Raw genomic sequence first — 18,623 nt, forward strand, 5'->3', positions numbered from 1 at the left:
ACATCAATTTTTTCTAAGGTATGCCAAAATGTTCAAAAGGTTTTGAAACGTGAAGATATAAAACTTTTCATTTTCGATTTTTTTGCTATTACTATAACTTGCCCTACGAGAAGTTAAAAATGCCATTTGGCGGTCAAAAATGTTCATTAGACATAAGTTCCGTACCAACATTTTTAATTTTAAAATATACGTAGATGGTTCAAGCAAATGCCCTCATGATTCGGGTCGTACTCGATCACGAGGCGTTTTTGCAAAAGGCAATTTTGCCGTTTCAGAGGTATGGAGCGGTCAAAAAATTTTGGTCAAAAAATTTTTGGCCCAAAAAATTTAGGTCAAATAAATTTTGGTCAAAAAAATTTTTGGTCAAAAAAAATTTTTGGTCAAAAAAATTTAGTCAAAAAAATTCGGGAAAAAAAATTTGGTCCAAAAATTTTTGGTCCAAAAAATTTTGGTCCAAAAAATTTGTGGCCCAAAAATTTTGATCCAAAAAATTTGGAAAAAAAAATTTGGTCAAAAAAATTTTGGCCAAAAAATTTTCGAAAAAAAATTTTAGGAAAAAAAATTTTGGTCAAAAAATTTGGGAAAAAAAATTTTAGTCAAAAAAATGTTTGTCAATAAAATTTTGGTCAAAAAAATTTTGGTCAAAAAAATTTTGGCCCAAAAGATTTTGGTCAAAAAAATTTTGGGAATAAAAATTTTGGTCAAAAAAATTTTTGGAAAAAAAATTTTGGTCAAAAAATTTTCGGCTCAAAAAATTTTGGGAATAAAAATTTTGGTCAAAAAATATTTGGTCAAAAAAATTTTTGGAGAAAAATTTTGGGAAAAAAATTTTGGATCGCGAGGCGTTTTTGCAAAAGGCAATTTTGCCGTTTCAGAGGTATGGAGCGCAAAGGGTGTAAAAATGGTTATGCAGTTTTTGAGAGAACGGATAATCCGATTAGATTAATTCAAGAAACCTTTTGCTTGAGAAGACGGTGTGCAAAAAATGCTTTTACAGAAAATTTGAAAATTTTTTTAAAAAAATTCAAAGTGTTTCAAATATTAAAATTTTCGAAATTTTTCATTTCCAAAAAAAACTAAATTTTCAAAAAGTATCTAAGTTATCAAAAAAAAATTGAATTAAAATGAACAAATTTCTTATAAACATACACAAAGTTGTTTGTTAAATACGCTCGTCCTCTAATTTTAAAAGCACATATAAATTTGCAGTATGTTTTTATAATAAATAATCTATTTGAAATTATTCAAAACAATTATTGATTACTTTCATTTCTCGAATGTTTAATTACGGTACGGAAAGTTCCAGCAATTTATCTTTAGGTACGATGCCCAACTAGTTATTATTAATATTTATGAGAATACATTTGAGTACTCTATGGAGGCCATGGCGAAAACACGCCAGGTTGCGCATCTATACAAAAAACATTCTGTGGTCTGTGGCCGGTATAATGTCAAACACAACTCACGAACAGTTCTAACCTATTTGACATTTGAAATTAAACTTACAGTTATCATGCATTTGTACAAGGTATTATTAATTTATGGATTATTAATTCTGTGTGGAGTACACAGTAAAAAATCGAAAGAAGGCGAAAAACCAAAATGGGCACAGAAGGATATTCGGGATTTTAGTGATGCCGACATGGAGAGGTTACTGGATCAATGGGAAGTAAGGATAATAGATTTGTTTTTAGTAATGTATTATTTTTGCTCAGTTTATAATAAGCAAACCATTGAGAGCACAATGTAGTAAGAATACATTGAAATTTCCTTACAATGGCTCATTGAACCCAAAAGATACCTCACTTGATATTAGTCGATTAAGTCTGTACATTTTATTGGACAAAAAGTCTAGGCTTGCCCAAACAGTTAGTCATAGTTCTCAAATGAAGATTCTACAAATAAAAGAAGCACTTTTTTTCTTACATTAATTTCTGTTATCATAAGTCTACTTCCCCTTTAGGAAGATGAAGAACCCCTTCCAGAAGACGAATTGCCCGAACATCTCAGACCTGATCCAAAGATCGACATAAGCAACATCGATATGAGCAACCCCGAAAACATACTAAAGGCTTCCAAAAAAGGCAAGACTTTGATGGCATTCGTACAAGTCAGTGGAAATCCAACACAAGAAGAAGCCGAAACCATCACTAAATTGTGGCAGGGCAGTCTATGGAATAGTCATATACAAGCAGAAAGGTGAAAATAATAATTGAAAATTATTATTGAGATAGTTAATAATACAAATTCTTTTTCTTTTGTTGCAGATATATGGTTAGCGATGACAGGGCTATATTTATGTTTAAAGATGGTTCTCAAGCTTGGCCTGCAAAAGACTTTTTAGTGGAACAAGAAAGATGTAAAGATGTTACAATTGAAAATAAAGTATATCCTGGTAAATATTCTTCAGCTAAAGAAGAATTATAATATAATATATTATAATTATAATCTATAAAATGGATTTGAAATTCTATCTTTATGATCTATTATGTATGATATTAATTTATTAAAAATAATGTTTTTTCAAGTATCTCAGAGATTAGTTGATTTTTTACTTTTATAGAACCATTTATTTGTAGATATACTTCTTTATAAGAAAATAGAAATGATGTATTTATTTATAATGAAAAAAATTTGCTATTTTTATATATATATATCTTTATCTTGAATGAAAACAGATTTGCATTTAATATAATATGTAAATAAAATAGTTTTCTTAATTTCTGTTTCTTATTTACTTCCCAAAGTTTGCTTTCCTCCAAAAAATTCAATTTGATAATTTTAAGTTTTCTCGACGTTTGAAGCCATTCTGAGCCAAAACTCACCAAATTTGGAGAAATTATGTGTGAACCAATTTTTGACCTTTTTACCAATTTAAAAACCATTTTTTTATCTGAGTCGTTTTTCTAAAATAAACTAGTCGTGCCTTAAGGCAAATTGCTAGAACTTTCCGTACCGAAAACTTAATTATTAAAAAAAAAAACTTTGCAAAACCTTGAAAAAATCAAATTTCTAAGAAATTTTTGAAAAAATTTGACTTTTCTGAAAATTTTGAACTTTTTTAAGCAATCGCTGCATAGCTGATTTGGAGTCGAATTATCAAAGCGCGTAAGCGCCGCGTAGTCGTCTAAAACGTGTAAACATTGGTACGGAACCCATATAAATGTACACATTTGTACTTATTATTATAATCTTTATAAAATACCTGATAATACCATATACATATGTCTACTGCTCATTTTTGACCACCAAATGACATTATTTTTCACTTTTTTTCATTGGATCTCCGGAAACGCTGGACCTACCTTTACAAAAATTTTACCAGTTGTTCATTTCGTCAATACAAGTAAAATGTTTTTTGAATCATTCTAATCGAATGCTCCGATCTCTCAAAAACTGAAATGCCATTTTTGGCACTTTCTGCCCCGTATCTCCGAAAGGGCTAGACCTGTCTTTGTCAAAAACTAATCAGCATGTCTCCTTATCAGTAGGAATCGAATGTTTTTTGAATTACTCAAATTGGTTAATCCGTGTTGACAAAATCGTCGACGAAAATTTGTAACACACACACACATATACACATACATACATCAATTTTTTTTAAGGTATGCTAAAATGTTCAGAAACTTCTAAAACGTAAAGATATATAAACAATTTCATTTTCGATTTTTTGGCCATTACTAAATAAGAAACCGCTTTTTAGCAAAAAATTCTAAATCTATTTTATAAATTAGTTTCGAACCAGGATCGGCCAACCCGTTTGAAAAGAAAACCCCCCAAGAAAATATTTTAGGTCCTTATAATTATTATAGAAAAGTGATTCCGTTATGAAACATGAAAGCACAAACAAAAAAATAACAACTATAAACATGAATATATATTTTGTATACAGAAAAACTGTTTTAAAAAATTAAAAACAATGATTGTTAAAAAGTCTTCAACTCGGATTGTTGTTACTCTCAGTTACGTCTTTTATTCTCAATTGATACTTGAGATGATTTATTTCTCTTCGCTGAAAAATATTGAGTATCAGCCCTTACACTTTATATTATATAATAATTATCAAAGGGTAAGGATGCTTAGGAGGCGTCCATTAATCACGTGATCGATTTTTTAAGGATTTTGGGACTCCCGCCCCCTGCTTTCCCTTGGTGATACGTAGTGATATTTAAAATTAGCCCCCCTCCCCTTTTTAGCCATAAAAAATTTTTCGTAAAAAATTTTCGAATTCACGAAAAAATCGGAAAATTTTTGATTTTTTTTAGAAAAATCAGGTAAAAAATAAAAACACCTAATATCCTCTTACTAGATCCCCCCTTCCCACGTGATATTTTGTGATTTTTTGTCAACTCCCCCTGCCCCTAAAAATCTCATGTGATTAATGGGCGCCTCCTTAAGTCGTACTATTAGATAGGGCCTAGGACGGCAGTAAGCTTAATCCGCCACTGGACATGAAAAATTGACCATTTCCTTATTAAATTGAAATGTTTGAAACAAACAAAATATATAAGAAGCAATGACTAGATACAATGAGTAGTTGTAAGTAGAATTATTACCTGAAGGCAAGTTGCATGAACATTTTATACTATTTATTTTGTAAATAGTTTGCTTTTTATTAAACACTTTTTCGAATATCAACAAGGTTGAGTGGAATATTCAGATGTATAAAATTTTATTGAATTCAATCCGTTTTTAGTTATCAACCTATTACAAAAAAGTAAAATGTAGTAATAACATTTTTCAATATTGTAAAATAAACCCATGCCTTACCAGTGCAAACTACCCTATGCTTGACGAATATATTCATCATGACCTCTATTCGGATATCACAAATTTAACATTTAACATGTACATTTATCTGGTTAAATCGATTTCTTTACACAACTGAATAGTTTCATTTAATGGGACTAAATATATCTGAGGTACGACTTAAGCAACCACCTTACCCCTGATCTTAGACTACGCATATAAAAAATTTCCAAATAATTTCTAACCTGTTGTTCGATTTCTTCTTCCGATTGAACTCTCAACTCCTGCAAAAATTGACGATATTTATCTTGCAACTCTTTTGTGATTCGTTCAATTTCTGACTGGTGAGCAGCTTTTAGTTCAAATACAATTTCGGCCTACGAAAATATTAAACCGAATATAAAAATCAACTAGGTGTAAGAGAAATATTTCCCTAAAGGGAATAAAATATATAGACTCAATGGGTATTAACTTGTTAAAGAACTAGTGGTGCATGGCAATCATGGCATCGTGCCTTAAGTCAAATTGCTGCTGACACTTCCCGTACTAACTTTTTTCTTAAAACATTAAAAAAAATTTAAACTTTGAAAAAATTCCATTTTTGAAAAATTTTAAATTTTTGAAAAAAAGACTTTGAAAAAATAAAGATTTGATTTTTATATTTTGAATTATTTTGGAGATTTTTTACATTTTTTACTGTATCTCCAGAACCGCTAGATCTGCCTTGCCAAAACTTGAACAGTTCTTCATCTTGTCAATACAAGTAAACTGTTTTCTAAATTATTAAAATCGGTTGCTCCGGTTTCTTAAAAACTGAGTTACCGCTTTTGGCACTTTTTGCCCCGTATCTTCGAAACTGTTGGACCTGTCTTTGCCAAAAACTAATGAGCACGTCTTCTTATCAATAGAAATCGAATGTTTTTTTAATCATTGAAATCGGTTGAACCGTGTTTCCGAAAACGTCGACGAAAATTTGTATCTGAACACACACACACACATACATCCATATTTTCTTAATGTTCAGAAACCTCTAAAACATAAAGTTTTATTTTTTTGGTGACTACTATAACTTACCCTACGCAAAGTTAAAGTTTGCTAAAAAAAATTCGTCTTGTTAATTTTGTGTTTTCTCGACGTTTTAAGTCATTCTGGATCTTATGAGACTTAAATAATCTAGTATAAATTTAATAGCAATCTATCTTGTAACAATCCAATATGAATCTAACAATTATTCAGTTCAAATCTGATAAAAGCCTAGTCATCAACTGAATTATATTTATAAGTTAGACCATTTGTCGACGTTTCCTCAAAAATGGCTGAACCGATTTTAAAAATTTAAGAGCCATCAAGTATCAAGATCAGGAATAGCATCGGTTAATTTTGCACGATTATCAGGGAAGCCGGTTTCTTAAGATTAACAGAAAAGTATAAAAAATGAAATGTAAACAAATCAAGACATCAATTGGAAATACCATTGATTATTTTTTAGTAAAGCAAAAATTTTATTTTCGAAATGGACAGATAAACACTTTTCCTAATTGGCTAAATATCTTATTGATTAACGTATCGCAAAGTTCATGCAACTTGCCTTAATGCAGAATGCCACTTACAACTAGTATGTATTATATTTTTAAAATTGACTCACCCGTTGCATTGTCAAATGCACATCAATGGCGTGACTTTTGGCCTGCAATTGTTCCATAAGACGAGAAATTCTCCTTTCACTTTTCCTTGAATTCCGCTCTCTTGTCCTCTCCATTTCCTAAAAAAATAATAATATTCATTATTAATAGTAATATAAATATTAAATTAGCTATATTAGGAGTACCTTCACGTATGACTGCAAGCTTAATAATTTCTCTGTTAGTTCTGTACTGATGTTCTCTGAAAAGATAAAAGTATAATCAAAGATTATATATACTAGATGACCCGACAGACGTTGTCCTGTACCCATGACTACATTTTTTTAATATAATATACTAATATTTACCGTTTACCTAAAAATAATAATTATTGTTTTTTAAATTATTCTTCACGCGAAAATGCATATACATTTATAATATGAGTAAACTCTATTGGAAATAGAAGTCTTTTAAACGGTATAACACAACCATAACCAGAACATAACACTGGTACTTCATGTTGGATCAAATTAATTTAATTTTTTATTATTTAAGATATCCAAAATTGCATCTTAAACTTCTCCTAATCGATATCGTGAGGGCCGAATTGTATGTATTCATCTCTATTTTCCCATTTGTTGTTCTAAGTAAACTTTTTATGAATTTTAAAAATATTGTGGAAAGATTAGTAAAAGATGCAAAGAAATTATATATTGAAAAAAAAAACTATATAGAAAATTTAATATCCGAATCTTGTGTTGGCGCCCCCTAAGGCACGCGCTCGCATTTTTCGTATGCATCGCATTAAAGGTAGGCTGATTAATACTAAATTTCATATTTTAAGTGAATTAATTTGCCATATTTGTTCATATGTGTATAATTCAATCTGCCATACATATACTGTATTTTGTATTATTTTAATTTTTGGCACATCTCAGCTGCTTTTCGGCAATAATAATGTAGACATTTTTCATATTCAGAATCATAAAGTTATCATACATATTCTAATATTCTCTAGGTTCATAAGTAAATTGAAATTTTTGGCAGATGATAGTTTACATTTATTTTCAATGCAAACACTGACATGTCGTTTTTTGCAATTTTTTCCATTTATTTCTACAATATTGCACATACATTCCAGTACTTTATAATCACATACATCCTAAAAAATTTCCATAAACTTCAGAAAGATTCATCAATCGTTTAATATCAATATTAAAATAATCGTTTAGAAGGAGTATACAGTGAGTGCTTGTAATTTAATATGAACTTCAATAACAATAAAGCTCAAATTGAAAGTTTTAGTTAGAAAACGTTTTTATGAGAAGAAGAAAAGGGCTGTTTTTAGGATTTTTTCTCGCCGTAAGAACCATCCTTGGACTTCAATGAACATTTTAAAAAAAGAATTGGCCAAATTGGTCCAGGCGTTGTTGCGTTATGCGCTTACCAACACATTTTGCGATTCATTTTTAAATTATAGATTAAGGCAATACTATATTGTATGTTAATAATTATTAATGGGTTACCATTTTCCTTCTCCTGTTTTGTCATTTCGTCAGCTGATCGTACCAAAGCTGCATTATCACCAGCTGCACCACCTTCACCATCTTCTACAGTTAACCCTTGGGTGTCTCTTGTTTCTGTACTTTGACTTGGTTGAACTATTTGACTTTGCTGACTTAGTTGACTTGGTCCACTGGTTTGGCTCTGCTGACTTTTTGATTCAGTCTCTTGCAGTGGACCCAAACCAAACGCTATGCGGGTTTGCTGAAGGCATTCTATCAAACTGTCGCAACGGTTTCGAATTAAGCTAATGTCCTCCTCCTTGTTATCCATTACTTTCCTAAAATAGATAAAGTGATATAATAACAAACTAGTTGGTATTGGTATTTTGCCTTGAGGCAAGTTACATGGACTTCCCGATATGTGTAAATAATCGACTTTATCAATAAAATATAAATCAATTTATGAGTGATTAAAAGTATTTCGAGTGGATTTACAATATTACACATAATTGAAAACGAACGAACATGTTAACTCGGAGTATTTTCTGAAAGCAAATTTTCAAAATTCAATATTTTTTTTAATTGAACCAGTTGCCGTAGGATTTTAATGGTTTAGTATCGTTAAACCAAGTAAATCGTCTACTTTTAATTTTAACAAACGTCAAAAAAACTACTCATTTTCTCAAAGTTTGATGTATTTTTAAAATTAAACTACATGTCGTAAGGCCGTAATATTTCAATAATTTGTATAAGACCATGATATATATCATCAAAAAAAGTTTCATAAAAATCGGCTCAATTTTTTTTCAATAACGAATTACAAAAAAACGGCTCGGTAGATTTTCACCTAAAACTGATCAGTATCATTCCCAACTAATATCTTTCGAAAAGTTTTTGATTTTTTAAAATCGGTTCAGTAGTATGAGCTTAAATGTGGACGAAAAGTTTAACACTTTTTTCCAAATTTCAAAGAAACGGCTCGGCCGATTGTCGCACAAAACTGACAAGCGATAGTCCTCATTAAGACACATCAAATGGTTTTTAAATTCCTGAAATCGGTTCAGGCGTTTTTGAGCATTCGTCGATAAAAGGTCTAGTTTTGTCAAATGCCAAAAAACGATACTAATTTTTGCAAACTTTGACGAATTTTTAAAGCTAAACGAGTCGTCGTAGGGCTGTAATATTTTAGTATGATCTGGAAGACTATGATATCTACTGTCAAAAAAATAATAATAAAAATCGTGGAATTTTTTTAAACACTTTATTACAAGAAAACGGCCCGGCCGATCTCTACCAAAAACTCATCAGCACGATTCCCAATTAATATCTTTCGAACGGTTTTTAAATTTTCAAAATCGATTCAGAACTGCGGGCTAAAACGTGGACGAAATTTTTTTCACTTTTCTGCTATTTACAAAAAAAAAACGACTTGGCTGATAGTCGCGCAAAATTGATAAACGCTAGTCCTCATCGTGATACATTGAATGGCTTTCAAATTTTTGAAATAGGCCAAGCCGTTTTTGAGAAATCGTCGATTTACGGCAAAAAATCTGTTCACATACACGCACACACACACATACACACACACACACATACTTTTTCCAAATTTGGTCTCATTCGATTCAGAATGGCTTGAAACGTCGAGAAAACATAAAATTAGCGAATCGGATTTTTGATGAAAACAAACTTCTCCTTCGGGAAGTTAATAAATAATGGCTGAGAATAGTACTATTTATTATTATTACTTGTAAGCCTCCATCGTCCTGCCCATTCTGTCCTCGAATGTCCTTCCCATCATCCTCAAATCATTGCCCAATCGCTTGAAATCCTCCAAAATGGCTCGAATTCTTCTAATGTCCCTCTCCTTCATGACGTCTTCCCTTACAGCTCTTTCCATAATTGCACTTCTTCCAACTGAACGTGGATTTGTGGCTGCTGCAGCAGCAGAACTCAGGCGGACTGGTTCATCTTCCGAAGTTTCATCTTGATGATATTTATACGAGACGGAGCGGGTGCATGCCTAAAGAAGACAATTATAGAAAAAATAGATAAAAGTCAGTATTTACTAGGGTTTATACAAAAACCGACATTCCAGAAAACCGGTTTTCGAATTTTGATTTTACTAAAAAACCGGTCTTAGTCGGTTTTCGAATTTTATATAGTAAATAAATTTTTGCTCGAATATTCTGTAATTTATCCGCAAATTTATTGTGATTTAGAGCAGTATTTGACTGAATTTATTTATTATTCAAGTTTAAGGATAGTAAACAAAATTATTTTAATTTTAATTAGTAGAACTAAAAATAATAGTTTATTTTGATAAATAATTTTGAAAATAATTATTCGTTATTTATGCATCATTTTCACACATAAGAATGAAAATATTTTTATGATAGTGAAAGGGAAGTTTTCGAATAGATGAAAATATTACATTTTTAAATAAAAAACATTCATTAAGGGGGTATTCTAGTGTAGAGCGATGAATTTTAGGTCATTTTTAAAGTGTCGTAAAAGAAAACAATGAATGTTTTTACTATCCATTTTTTTACCATTTTTTTACCACTTGTTTATTAATATTATTAAAATACAAAACAAAAATTAATTGGCACCTCAGTCTTGACATGATTTCAGCCCTCCTAGCCATCGAAAATGCAAAAAATAAAAAGATTATTAATCTACAATGTTGTCGCAATCGGCTGAACTAGCGATGAGTAAAAAAAAATTTTTTTCACAAATTGGCGACTGTTTGAAAAAAAAAGGTTTTTTTTTAGTTTTTTTGAGTTTCTCGAATTTTTTAAAAATAGTAAAAATAGGAATTTCGGGATGATTCTAGTTCAGACTATAGATAGATCTATAAACAAGACTCTCTGAAAATTTCAAATAAATTGGTCGAGTAGAACTCCAAAAATCGTGACAAGAGTACTGAAAAAGTAAGTTCTGAGAAAAACGCATTTAAAATTTTGCGTGAAGCCAAACCAGTATGGAGACCAAGTCAGTAAAATGCCTATATCTCCGAAAATAATTCAAATTTTCAAAAACCTTCTCGTACCCATATTCTTAGATAGTTGAACTTTGAAAATATGAAAAAAAAATCGATTTTTTTGAATTTCTACACTAGAATACCCCCTTAACTTAAAAAAAATTAAAAAATATTAGATTCATGTTTACTTACAAAATTTCCTGAAATAGAAAATACTCTCATACTTGCGACCAAATTATGCTTAATTGTTTTCAAAGCCTGATATAATAATTCTAAGTTTTTTGTTCTTTTACTTATGGCTTCTAGGGTTTAAAGCTCTGTTTTTAAGTTTGAGTAGAGGAAGTTACTTCTTCAAGAAGAAGTCACACTGGTTCAAATTAATATATACGCTGGTACAAAAACTTAAATTAATATATACAAAGCCTTTCTGGGAACCATTGCAGACTGATAAGATTCCAAATGCTAATGAACCGATATGATTTCAAGAATCAAAACGCTTTCATCTATCTTTTATATTTGGCTATATTTATTTTCCTTTATACAGTGAAAACCGTTTTTTGAAACGGTTTTTGAATTCCATAATTTTCGCCAAAAAAACGGTTTTTGAAAACCGACAAACCCTAGTATTTACCCCTAGTGATTGAAATTGACAAACCCTAGTGGATTGAAATCTTTGTAATCCTAGTAATAAAAATATATCAAGTATATAGTACGTGTCACGATGTTGGTCCTTAATGCACTCCTAAACTGCTGAATCAATTTCAAATTTTTTTAGCTCACACTATGTACTTTTATCCACCTTAGATTATAAGCAACATTAAAAATCTCAGCTTATATTTAAAATATTAAAGTTTTAAAATTTTCAATATATTTTAACAGGTATGAATTTTATTGAAGTTTTTATTGAAGTTTTAAAATTTTCAATATATTTTAACAGGTATGAATTTTATATATATACATTACCTCTCTCCTATTGGACATCTCTATTCTGGTAACCAGATCGATCATACTGTGCACTAATCGTGATCCTTCACGCTGTATAACTTCCAGTTTTTCAACAATTTGGTGCAGAGAAAATGTCCATTGACTGGCGATTTCCGAGTGACAACGCTGTTATATGAAAAAATGCAACTAGTAGGAAATTGTTGGAACTTCTAGTACCGCAATTGAATATTCGAGCTATACATACCAGCAAAGAGTCTTTCAAAATCATCACACCCTCTGTTAGTTGATCCATGTTTTGTCCGGTTTCGGTTACTTTTCTCAACACATCATCATTGGTTGTCTTCAACTCACATCTGTGAAAAATTAAATTAATGTGATAGTCCTAATTTGGCATACACAAATTTTATTTATAACTAGTGGTGTATGGCATCGTGCCTTAAGGCAAATTGCTGCAACTTCCCGTACCGTAATGAAATATTCGAGATATTTTAAACGTTTTCAAATATATTATTACAAATACTGTAACTTTCATTATTTTTGTTATCTTGTTATATCTGAGCGAAACAAATGTAAATCATAAATCAATTTATCCCCAGAACATCAACAATCGTCATTGCATTTCGAATTCAATTTCAAAAAAATAGTTGCCTAATTTACACAAAATTTAAAAAGTGCTCCCGTATAGTCACAGTCTAAACATGCATTTGCAAATAATTCTGTGCGACATTTTCACTTATACTGTGCTTAGCTTGGCGGCATTTTTACATTTTTCAATGGTTTTTTCACAAAATTGGAAAATTAAAACAGTCTAAACGCACTTGGGTAAACATTTGCACCAGAGTGGCGCTTAGACTCTGCTTAGCCTGGGTAATTTTTTGAATTTTTAATCCAAAATTACAAAAATATTTTATGGAAAATAAAAATAAATTTAATAATTTTTTATCCTCAAAAGCAATTGTTTTGTCAATACAAGCAGAAAGTTTTTAGATCATTCAAATCGGACGCTTAGTTCACTCGAAAACTGCCATTTTTTGCACATCTAGCTCTGTATCTTCGAAATGACGAGACCTGTCTTTGCCAAAAACTAATCACCTCTTCTCCCAATCATTACAAATTGAATGTTTTATAGATCATTCAGATCCGATACTCTGTTCTCTCAAAAACTCGATTTATATTTTCTGCACTCTTTGCTCCGTATCTCCTTAATGGCTGGACCTGCCTTTGCCAAGAACTAATCAGCCCTATCAATAGGGATCGAATGTTTTGTAAACCATTCAAGTCGGTTGATCCATGCGCCCGAAAACGTGGCCAAAAAAATGCGGACACACAAAACACACACCACACACACATTAATTTTTTCTGGGGTATGCCAAAATGTTTAGAAACCTTCAAAATGCCGAGAAATGCAAAAATTTTCATTTTTCATTTTCGGCCCATTACTATAACTACCTTAAGTGAAGTTAAAAAGATACACAGTTTACTGAAATAGCAACTGAAAAAAATACTACTGCTTACCGTAGTTCACTATTTTCGGCGGTCAATCTTGCGACTTCTTGCTTCAGGTGAATCATACGTTTTTCATATTGCTCCTGCAGCAGAGAGCAGGTATCACAGACTCCTCCTCCTCCTGCCTAGATAAAAAAATACATTTAAATAATCACACGTTCAGAAATTTTTGTTACGAAAAACAAACTTTGGTAGAAACAAGAAGGTAAAGGTTTCAGAAAGATGACTTGAATGAACCAGTAACTACAAATGTGAAGCAATTCTTAATTGATTTTTGAAGTAGAACTTTTTAAGCTCGGGAGTAACTGGGTAACTTGGGTAACTCTACGATATGAAATTGATAATAGGAAAGAAGGTTATTACGTCTGACTTTCTTACATTCTGATTCCCCATTGGCTGATGATAATATTTGAATAGAGTTGGAGCAATTGATCGTACAAGAAAATCGATATTTTTTATTTTTTTGAATAGCAAAAAATTTTACTTCAGTCACTTGTGCTGTTTTTTGTGTAGAAAAATATTCGAGATAAAGAGTAAATTCAAAAGCAAACTTTGAAAGAATCTAAAAACTGTTTTTGAAAGAATCAGTTTACAAAAAACAAATTTTGGGAAAAACCAGAAGGTAAAAGTTTTAAACACTTGAATGAACCAGTGACTACCAGCTTGAAGCAATTCTGAAACGAACTGGAAGTTAACTCTGGTCTTGATTTTTTAAGTAGAACTTCTTTAGGCTTGACCAGAGGGTTACTCTACGATATGAAACTGACAATAGAAATGAATTTGGTTACGTCTGACTTACTTAAATTCTAATTCATCAGGAAAAACTGTATTTATTTTTCTTTTGAATAGCAAAAAAGTTCTACTTCAATCTCTTGTGAACCTTATGAACACTCTTTTATGTGTAAGAAAAGATTTAGATTTGAGATAAGGAGCAAATTCAAAAGCAAACTTTGGATAAATCTAGACTGTTTTTGAAAAATACTAGTTTCAAAAAAAAGCTTTTTTAAAAAAAACGGGGACAACAAGCTCGAAGTGGTCTGAAGCAAGTTAGGGGTTAGCTCTGGTCTAGAACATTTTTTTGTATAAACAAAGTCTGACAATTGTAGATTTTGGTAAATTGTACTAGCAGAAAAAAGCAAAATTAATGATATTACAATTAAAAATATTTTACCAGTCTACTTTGACGATAACAAAATCGTTCTTGATCATTTATCGCAGGAAAACAGCTATTGCTGCGCACGTGAGAAGAACTCGTGTAAACTTCATCTTTGGGCTAACAAAACAAAAAATGAAATTACAAATTTGAAAAAAGTTAAATTATTAATACTACTTACTTTTACTGGTGCCGAAGTTCTAGATTTTTTAGATGATCTGGTTCCCTTGGGAACCAATATCGGTATCACCTCATTGGAAGAAAATGATAGATCGTCACCGTCTACACTAACATCGGACCAAGAACTTGTTTGCTGAAAAAAATAATGTGAGTATCTCCTAAACGGCTGGACCTGCCTTTGGTAAAAAGTAATTGACATGTATTCCTAACTAGAGACATTGATCATTAAAATCCGATTGGTCCGAAATACGTAAAGAAACGCAAAAAATTCATTTTTGATTTTTGGAGGATTGTTGTAACTTACCCCATGAAACGCTAAAAAAATATGAATACCATAAGTTTTAAAATTAAGAAATTTAACATACCCCTTTCATAAACAGTATTTCTGTTCGTTTTGACATGTCATAATAGTTGTGAATTTATTAAAGTCGAAAAAAGTACCGAACAATTTTTATTTATATTTTTTAGAATTTTGAATTTGTGTTATTTTAACGTAATTGATTCGTTAAACAAAACTTACCAAGAAACACAAGGCTACTAGTTTAAACAAAATTTTTGTTAAAAAAATAATGAATTCTTACTTCTATCTCTATAATATGCAGCGTTCTACTCATGATTTGTAATTTTAAATACTAGTATTAAATTAAAGTAAACTTGGTAATAAATTAAAATAAAATAATTAAAATAATATTAACAATATTCATTTGTAAATGTCAATTCTCTTGTTTTGGTTGACGTTTGAAAATGACAAAAATTTTCCAACCAAAAATTGCAAAGAATTTTTGAAAATTTGGTTATAAAATTGCACACACACACACACGTTTTCCAAATTTGGTCGCATGACATAAAACGTCGAGAAAACATAAAATTAGCGAATGGAATTTTCCCTCGAAAACAAACTTCTCCTAAAAATTATCTATTGAATTAAATAGAAAATTGTTTAGTACAACTTTTGCGTCATGAGTGTTCTTTCATCAATTCCTCAATTTTCTCTTGGAATTAAATTTTATATAAATGCATTTGCTTCATTTCCACATCAATGCCTTTTAGGTTTTAATATCACCATAGGCCTTTGTTGATGACACGTGCAATGCCTTAGGTCCGTTATAAGTTTATTAAACAGTTAACGGATCATCATAAAATCCAATCACGTTTCTATACATAATCGTAAAATAATTCTTAGGAATAATAATAAGTCACTAGCCCATTTAACGGTATGAATGTATGGCACTAATGCTTGAATAAAAGAATTTTTGTTTAAGACAAGATGCCTGTTGCGCCTAATAATTTAAAGATAAATCGTCCACTTTCATGATTCGAAAGCACCAATACTTTTATGAGCAATTTTCGAAATATATATTCATGGAACGTGAGAATGTTGCAAAAAAATTTTTAACTTCCCGAAGGAGAAGTTGGTTTTCCTCGACGTTTCAAGTCAAGTCTCAAGTTTTCAAGAGATCAAATTTGAAAGAAAGATATGTATAAGTATGTGGGGACTGATTTTTTCTATCTTTCGTTGACGTTTATTTTTTCAAACTAGTTGAAAGTGGCATCTAGGCTTAAGTCAAGTTTCTTCCCAAAATGTATAAGAATTGACTTAATCAATCGAATTTAAAATTCAGATATTTCGTAAACATTTTCAACTATTTATTTCAAAAATAAAGTTATCGCTTTCAATTAAACATTGCGATTTATAATAGAATTTTCTCAAACACATTTAAATTAACTGAAATTATATTGGTTATATTGCACAGACACTAGTGCTTGCATGCCCTAAGATTGTAGCTTATTATTTTAAATTTTAATGAATTGAAAATGTTTGTCTCATCACATCACATAAGCAACTTGATACAAATTTTGACTATATTTTCTCAAACTTTGATTAATTTTTAACATTAAACTATTTGTCGTAGGGCCTTATTATTTTAGTATGTTATATAAGACCATGATATCTATTGTCAAAAAATGTTCATAAGATTGGCAAATATTTTCTTTCAACAGTTAATTTCAAGAAAACGGCTCGGAACATTTTAACCTAAAACTAATCAGTATCATTCCCAACCGTTGCAAGCAGTTTTTAATTTTTTTAAATCAGTTCAGAGTTGAGAGCTAAAACTTTTGTGCTTTTATGCTATTTACAAAGAAACGGCTTAGCCGAAATAAAAATACATCGATTGGCTTTTAAACTTTTGAAATTTGAAAGTTTTAATTTTGACAAACGCCAAAAAAACGATACTAATTTTTGCAAACTTTGACGAATTTTTAAAATTAAACGACTTGTGGTAGAGCCGTAATATTTTAGTATGATCTATAAGACTAAGGCATCTACCGTCAAACAAATATTCATGAAAATCGTCGAAATACATTTTTTTAACATTTTATTACAAGAAACGGCTCGGCCGATCTTTACCAAAAGCTAATCAGGTCGATTCCCAACCTGTGTCTTTCGAACGGTTTTAGAATTTTCAAAATCGATTCAGAATTGCGGGCTAAAACGTGGACTAAAAATGTTCCACTTTTCTGCGATTGACAAAGAAACGGCTTGGCTGATCGTCGCGCAAAACTGACAAACGATAGTCCTCATCGAGATACATCGAATGGCTTTTAAATTTTTGAAATAGGTCTGGCGGTTTTTTTGAGCCGTAATCTTTGTCATTAGCAGAAAAGTGAACATTTTATCATTTACATTTGAGTGATTTGTCAACAAGTGCGATACCGTGCATCAGTTACACGTGAATCACATTTCAACTTAAGCTTTCACTTCTTTACTTTGCACATCACATATCACAAACGAACAAAGAAAACTGCAATCCGACAACAACATCTTGGTATGTGCAGATGATGACAAAATTGCCCACTGTGAACGATAAATGATAAATATGATCTTGACATTATTTAGAGACTCATGAGACTTCATTGGTTTATTTGGACAAGACTGATGGTTGAAAAGTGAATATTCTAGAATCGCAGCATCCGATTTGAATGATTCAAAAGCATTTCACTTGTATTAACAAAATGAAAAATTGATAAAATATTTGGTAAAACAAGTCTATAGCTGTTTTAAAGATGTAATGAAAAAACTAAAAAAAAGTGCCATTTTACGGTCAAAAATTATCATTGAACATCAAATTATCAAATATTTTATTACATCTCTATGGGTTTCATGCCAAGATTTATAATGTTTAATTGCTAGATTGCGACGCAGCGCTCACGAACTTCCATATTTAAATTTGTCTTTAAAATAGCTACGGAGTGCGATTGCTTAAAAAAAAACAAGTGGTGTATGGCATCGTGCCTTAAGGCAAATTGCTGGAACTTCCCGTACCGTAATGAAATGTTCGAGGAATATTAAATGTTTTCAAATAGATTATTATAAATACTGTGACATTGCCTATTATTTATAAGAATTGTATAAACTGATTTGCAAGGCTTTAGAATTTTAGCGTAAATTTAAATTATAATCTGAATTATTTTCGATATACAAAAAGAATTTTTTTTTTGAAAAATAAAATTGAGATATTTTTTTTCAAAACCAATTGTTTGTCAACACCAGCAGAAAGTTTTTTAAATCATTCAGATCGGATGCTTAATTCTCTCAAAAACTGCCATTTTTGTACATTTAGCTCTGTAACTTCGAAATGGCTAAACGTGCCACTGCCAAAAAATAATCACCTCTTTTCCCAATCATTACGAATTGAATGATTGAATGTTTTTTGAACCATCCAATCGATTGATCCTTGCGCCAAAAAACGTGTACAAAAAAAAAAACACACACACGCATCCATTTTTTCTAAGGTATGCCAAAATGTTCAAAAATCTCTGAAACGTTAAGATATGCAAAAATGTTCATTTTCGATTTTCGGCCCTTTACTATAATTTACCCTACGGAAAGTTAAGAAAATCAACATTTTCAAGGAAGTTCAAAACATACAAAAAAATCAAATTTTTTAAAAGAGAATTTTTCTCAAATAATTAAAAATTCT

General features: G+C 30.7%; 1 protein-coding gene across 1 annotated transcript; it reads left to right on the forward strand.

Annotated features, from left to right (window-relative positions):
• The first annotated feature begins 1,442 nt into the window (after window positions 1-1,442).
• On the forward strand, window positions 1,443-2,431 carry LOC113385162 (LDLR chaperone boca-like). Its single transcript, XM_026622983.1, has 3 exons — window positions 1,443-1,669; window positions 1,964-2,199; window positions 2,268-2,431. The coding sequence occupies exons 1-3, from the start codon at window positions 1,514-1,516 to the stop codon at window positions 2,425-2,427; spliced, it is 552 nt and encodes a 183-aa protein (XP_026478768.1). The 5' UTR covers window positions 1,443-1,513; the 3' UTR covers window positions 2,428-2,431.
• Window positions 2,432-18,623: the final 16,192 nt, after the last annotated feature.

Source organism: Ctenocephalides felis, unplaced genomic scaffold, assembly GCF_003426905.1.
Source record: "Ctenocephalides felis isolate EL2017-DRISC unplaced genomic scaffold, ASM342690v1 CF-g0.4_SCAFFOLD_03571, whole genome shotgun sequence".
NCBI lineage: Eukaryota > Metazoa > Arthropoda > Insecta > Siphonaptera > Pulicidae > Ctenocephalides > Ctenocephalides felis.